The 6,351-nt window shown below is 37.9% G+C and overlaps 1 protein-coding gene across 1 annotated transcript in view; it reads right to left on the minus strand.

The window, feature by feature from the left end:
- The window catches only part of DNTT (DNA nucleotidylexotransferase), an 88,477-nt gene extending 83,688 nt beyond the window's left edge, over window positions 1–4,789 (minus strand). Inside the window, exons 1-2 of the mRNA XM_010139266.1 lie at window positions 4,587–4,789; window positions 1,025–1,199 (exon numbers count right to left, since the gene is read on the minus strand). Coding sequence (XP_010137568.1) covers window positions 1,025–1,199; window positions 4,587–4,789 — 378 coding nt within the window. The remainder of the gene's footprint in view (window positions 1–1,024; window positions 1,200–4,586) is intronic.
- Between the last annotated feature and the right edge of the window lie 1,562 nt (window positions 4,790–6,351).

The following is a 6,351-nucleotide window of genomic DNA, read 5'->3' on the forward strand; positions in this document are numbered from 1 at the left end:
GCAGGAATTCCTTGCATTACTTCAGACAGCTTTACATCACACTTGTAATTATCTTGACCTATGAATTAATTTCTTCACCAGTGCACATTAAATGCATCACCGTGAGGCTCGAGTGCATGCAGAACAAGGGAATAGGTTTCTCCAGCACAGGGTCTGTTTCATGGCCCAGTGGCATGTGCCGTCATCATGCTGCACACAGCATGCCTGGGCATCCCTACAACACCCTCATCATTCACAGTCTGTACCAGGGGGGTTGAATACCACCGCTTCACACTATGCTCAAATTTGAGAAATTAGCACATAATTTTGTAAGATAAAGAATAGAGGAAAATACATCATCTTCCATTGCTTCAAGGCCAAACACTATTCAAGAAATAATCAGCCTGCCCTTCGCAATATCCTCTGACTTATAGCTCCCATTGAGACGTAATACAGTATAATAAAACCTTTTCTTCTTCGCACAGTTTTACTTGATGGTGCCAAGTTTGTAAATGCATGTCCACAGGCTGCAGTAGCCTTCATTTCACAGGTCCTTCAAGGGCCCAGCAGTTAGCTGATCACTTGCAAACAGCAAAGGTTTTAATATTTTTCTGTTGTTTTGAAGAGGCAAAATATTCCATCAGGAGGCTATTAAAACACAATGCTCCCAGTGGGACATTTACCACAATGCAAAACTATTTGTGGAAATACCACAAGAACCACAATAACAGCAAGTGCTTCACTGATGCATATTTCCCCGTTAATAGCACCCCTTTTTTTACAGGAATGATGCATATTACCAGTTCGTAACACATGATGTCATAGTAACTTAGCATTACCAGACACTGATATAGGAGATATGGAGGGTCTTTTTAATCTAATAAAACTATGTGAATAGCACGTGTAAATTTTACGAAAAAAAGTTTTTAAATTCAGAAGTTATATCACAACACCAGTATATACATTTTTGATTATTTTTATATTCACCCAATCACAGTAATTCATTTTGAATGTCACTGTATTTGCACTGAAGGATCTGTCTTACCACGAGACGATACTTCGTTTCTGAATCAACTGGTCTTCCTGCTTCCATGCAGGCTGTGAACCAGGAGATATCCAGTAGTTCAAACCTGGAGCTGTCTCCCACAGCCTGTCCTCTCAGCCAGTCCAGTACCTCTGGGTAAGAGTTGTTCTCAGCCACAATATGAGTGACACAGTCACTATCAAGAAGTACACAAAAAAAAGCTTTATTTTTTTCCTGAGCCCAACTGTACACAGATACAGAACAGCTATTTCCATATTTACTTACTATGCACTTCCTGAGAAGTGTAATATGTATTGTGTGTTAGGACGTGGGAAGCAGCTGCGTTTTCATATCAACATACATCTATTCCAGTTACTGAACCTGCTTTGAGGAAAGAGTTTAACCTGACAGCTGCTCTAAGCGCAGCATTTTTGTTTCTTTCAGCATCATTTGCCTTCAGTAAGACACTACCCTATTATACATTATTTTGCAACTCTGAAAACATTTGGCTTGCCTGAGCAGTACCGTAATGAAAAGTCTACTTTGCAATACTTGACCAGGTCTTCCCAAAACTCCTAATCAATAAATGAGAGGCTTACAGTATTGAGAAGTTTGTTAACAAAATTTTTTTAAAGCTTTACAGCTAGTAATGTATTTTTGTAAATCTAGCTTTTCTGCATTTATATTGAACTCTTTACGTATAGCATTGTCAAATGTTCATGAGTTAAACCTCATGAATGATGCACTCCATCTAAAGACCACTTCCTTGCTAAGAGGCCGGTCTCTTTGAAAATTGGTATCTTAGTGAATATAAAATTTACAGGCTGAGTTACTGTTCAATAGATTACATGGTGTACTTTTCTTAAAAATACAGTAGCACAAAGGTTACACTAAATTTCGATTAGGTGCTAGAATAACATTGGAAAGAATCTCAAGATTGTTCATGATTAAAAGACACAGTCCTGTACCTTCCACTAGAAAATAATGGACAGGGACTCAGCTAAGTCTGAAGAAAAAGGTTACATGCATGCTTAGGATGACCTGTAAATTTCTATCTGGCCTGCTGATGCTCATCGGCACGTTTAGAAAACTATTAACTTGGTAAGAAATTTTGAGTGATTACTGGTGATCCCCCTCCACAAAGAGCCCGGGGGGGTGCTGTCACCCACAAAGACAGCAACAGATAAAGGAGGAAACTATTCACTTCAACGAAACTTGTAGGACCTCGGTTTCTCTGAAATATATGCCAAAATTAACCAATACCAGTCAAAAGATTCCTTAGCTTCTTGGGGGAAAGGCACAGACGGACACCATTTGACTTAGCTTTTATAGAACAAATCCTAGAATGTGAACGTAAAGTGTCCTCCACCACCCCCATTTGCAAGCCTCTGTAACCTCCTGCTAGCCCATGCTGGTGACAGCCTTGTGTCTATACAGTATATTTCAACTGGACTTGCCACACTGCTTTGAGGCCCTTCTGCAGGCTGCTGGAGAAGTGAAGCCATCAACCTGTCCAAGCAGACAGGGCACCATCAGTAGAGATTGCTGGTTAGTATGGACCTTTAAAGTAATGTGTGCTAACAGTTAGAAGCAGACTTCACAACCTTTTGAAGCAAACTGCTTTCTAGGAGACCATCAAAACCCCCTGACCTATCCCTGCGACCCTGATTCATACCAATAATCACTGATCTCATTAAACCGTCAAATCACAGTGACAAATACTGGAGTTACCACATAGAAAACTGTTATCATGTAACTCTCCAATTCATTAAATGAATTTAGAAATATAAGAAACTTCTTGAATGTACTACAGAAATACTAAAACTGTCATGGTATAGCACAATTTTTTCTCTCCGTATTGTGCAACTCGTAGGGCAGAGACCACTGCAAAAAAATAAAACCTGATTTATTTTAATCTAAAAGATTACAAACCTAGGTCAGGTGAATCTCCATGAAATACTATTGGTTTTATTATTATTTAACTCTGCTACGTTCTCCTTTAATTAAACTGTCACATCTTTACTTAGAGTTAAAAAACGAACAAAAAAAAAAAAACGGTTAGAGACATACGACTTCTGCTTCCTGTGGTTTATTTCACTTTATATAAAATATTCATTTGTAATGTATTGTACCAAGCTGCAGATCTGGGAACTTGGCCATTGCTATGTTCACAGCAGCAGTTTAGCTGCTGTGCACAAATTTCCTCTGGTACCTGTACAGCTGTGCTTTTTTTCTTGGCACAGAAAGTAACAGATTTAGCAATTCCTCCGGTATTTTCAAAGACAAAAACCATCAGTTAAATAGTTTTGTTTTAACCAGTAGCAGCTAAGCTGAAATTAATCATATCACCTGCCTTGCATACAACTTACAGAAAGTCTGAAACATGGGCAATAAAAACCTGCGTGTCACAGCAGCCCAGATAAAGCCTCTACTCAGTCCTCAAAGGATTGTTAATGTAGGATTCAGAATTCAATTAGTTTTGTATCAGACACTAATTACCTACTTCTGTTCAATACCTGCTTGAATCTTGCTTTACAAATTATTTCATCCTCCCTTCTTCCTCAGGCTTTCAAAGCTGATGGGATTGAAAAACCTGTGGAAATGAGCTTTTATAGTGAGGACCCAGTTGTATACTATCTGCATGCAGACACAGAGAAACAATCAATACTTGTTTTTCTTCCAGCTTTCCAGACAACCCACATAATGATGTAGTTTTCAGAAAACTACAATAATGATATAACTAGCACTCATAAAAAGCACTATTTGGAGGAAGGTTTCCTTCAAAATGAAGGCTTATAGGCTAATTGAAACACCACCAGACAAATCTGCAGCTCGAGTGTATTTTCACCCTGAAATGCCACATCTGTAGTATTTTATTCCTAGGGATTTTCTCCAGTGCTCTTCTAGATCATACCAAAGTGAAAGCCAGTAACTTGGAGACGGTCATCAGTGTATTACTCCCAGAAAGACTAACTGTTAGAATACCAAAGATGTTCTAAGTCAAATGTCCCCCAACGACCCATCACATTTACCATTCCTGTATATTTAATGGTTTGGGGGTTTTTTCCATTTCAGGAATTGGCCATTCAGTTTAGATTAATCTTAACCTGTCTTCAAGGGGGGAAACAAACAATGGCTGATTTAGGTCAGCTAAAGAGATGATTCATTGATTCCAGTGAGACTATACAAATGCATAGAAACAGATCTCATGAAAACACTTGCAAGTTCACACCTTACATTTTTTATTTTCCATGTGAGAAGCAGAACACTGGAAAATGCAGACACATTAAAATTGACAGACTTAAATTAGAACCACAGATTTTAGAGGGGGGGGGAAATAGAAATTTTGTTAATGTTTGTGCTCTTCCTGCTCTCTGCCCAGAAGACAATAGGAATAAACCACACTTCAGGAACACCCACTAAAATCTTGAAGCATCTTTATAGTGTGAAGAACAGAGTATATCCACAAAACGTATAGGTAAAAACTTCAGCCACAGTCACTTGTATGACTGCATTTATTAAATTAGAATGCTTCACGTGCAGTTACTACATGTTAATTCTACACATATAAATATTTTCCTACCTTAGCTCACTTTCTACTCTGAAACCTTTTCTTCTTCCCAGCTCCATCAAAAATGTCCTTCTGGTCATCCCCATCTTCCTCTGCATAATAAAAATAACAAACTTACTGAACTTTATTTCATAACTGCAGGAAAGATTTGGAGAATGCATCGTTTTCTGTCTTTTCCTCTGGGAGGATATAGCTGGAGCTCTGATCCTATCCATGATGCGATGCAGAAGTGTTTGCACTTGGGTGAAAGGGACGTAACACTGGCTTTCTGCCAGGCAGCAGCTGCATTTAATGTCACCACCCATTGAAATAATTTTCTTCTGTTTCCCCCTCTGAAATAAAAAACAGGTGCTACACAAGCAGAAACATCACTTACTTTCTACCACCTGGTACTTCTTGCACAGAACTACTCCAGACAGGTGCAAATACGCTTTCATTCTTTAAAACAGCCATTACCTAGAAAGACTTTAGCCAAATAATATCGATCACAGCAAAATTATCTCAAAAGACCAAAAGATCAGCTGGGTCTTCAGCTGGTTTAATGGCCCAGTTCCATCAATTTTTGCTTCCAAATGTTTTCCAAATCGCAGGTCACATTCATTTTCAATTTATTAAAAAAAATTTTAATTAAAAATTAAAAATTTTCCATTTTTAGGTAGGAACTATGTCTTAGAATACAATTAAATAAAAGTATGAAAATGTATTGTAGAGTAGCCTGTACACTTGTTACTTCTGTGTGATTAATTTGACTAAAAAGGGATAGGGTTTTCTTCAGAGAGCAAAGAAAAAATAAGCTTTTGAAATTAAATCTACAATAAAAGCAATCCATTGCTGCTATGATATTAAGGCAATGAAAGACAAAGAGAAAACATTAGAGATGTGTTTAAACATACCTTTGGCATGCATTACCAACATTGTTTTCTAATCTTTGCCCTGGAATGTACTGCTGTCTGTGGCAGCTACAGTAGGGAAAAGGTAAACTCCTTCCTGCCTTTAAGTAACCAGAGACCTCCAAACACCTACAGAGGAGATTATGCAGGCTCTGTACCTCTCCTAGAGGATGAGGCATTAGTCTTCAGAGAACTATGCTAAAATTTGTTTCAGACATTGTGTTGGATCCAGTTAGGTACCATCCTGAATTTCCATCAGAGCAGAGTGCAACCAACCAGGTTTATAGCACATGCATCTATTTCAGCACAAATCCACTTCTGTGGTAAATACCACTATTTCCATGTCAAGATGGATTTTTATTTTTAGTGTATGAGAGAATTTGGATTTTATTAGTCCTTCAGAATGTGTCAGAAAGGTTATATCTTGCAATTCTCATTGCTCATGTTCAGGAAATTTTGTTTTCAGTTATTTTATCATGGATGGATATACAACCTGAGTTATGGAAAAATTAGTCAAAACCTCTTTCCTGCAATTATGGCCATGAGTTTAAAATTAAATTATTAAAGTATTACTGACATTTTCCCAGGCGGTAGAGCTCTGGTGGCTTCAACTGTGTTATCACAGATATAAACAGCCTTCATCAGAATAGAAACTAACCATCAAAAATTAGTATAGAGCTTTCAGCTCTGGGGTCTTCCTGAGGCCATACAGAAAACATATACATAGTTCAGTACATAGACTACACTCCTTCATTTCTTCCCTTGCCTGAGGATAACCCAGAAGCCAAAAATACCTATTCCTCTTTCTGAGACAGAACATAAAAATTGCCAAAATAATTTCAAGGCTACTTTGAGATTATATGAGATATTTTCACAGAAACTGGAAA

The sequence above is a fragment of the Buceros rhinoceros genome, unplaced genomic scaffold, assembly GCF_000710305.1.
Source record: "Buceros rhinoceros silvestris isolate BGI_N320 unplaced genomic scaffold, ASM71030v1 scaffold4387, whole genome shotgun sequence".
Taxonomy (NCBI): Eukaryota; Metazoa; Chordata; class Aves; order Bucerotiformes; family Bucerotidae; genus Buceros; species Buceros rhinoceros.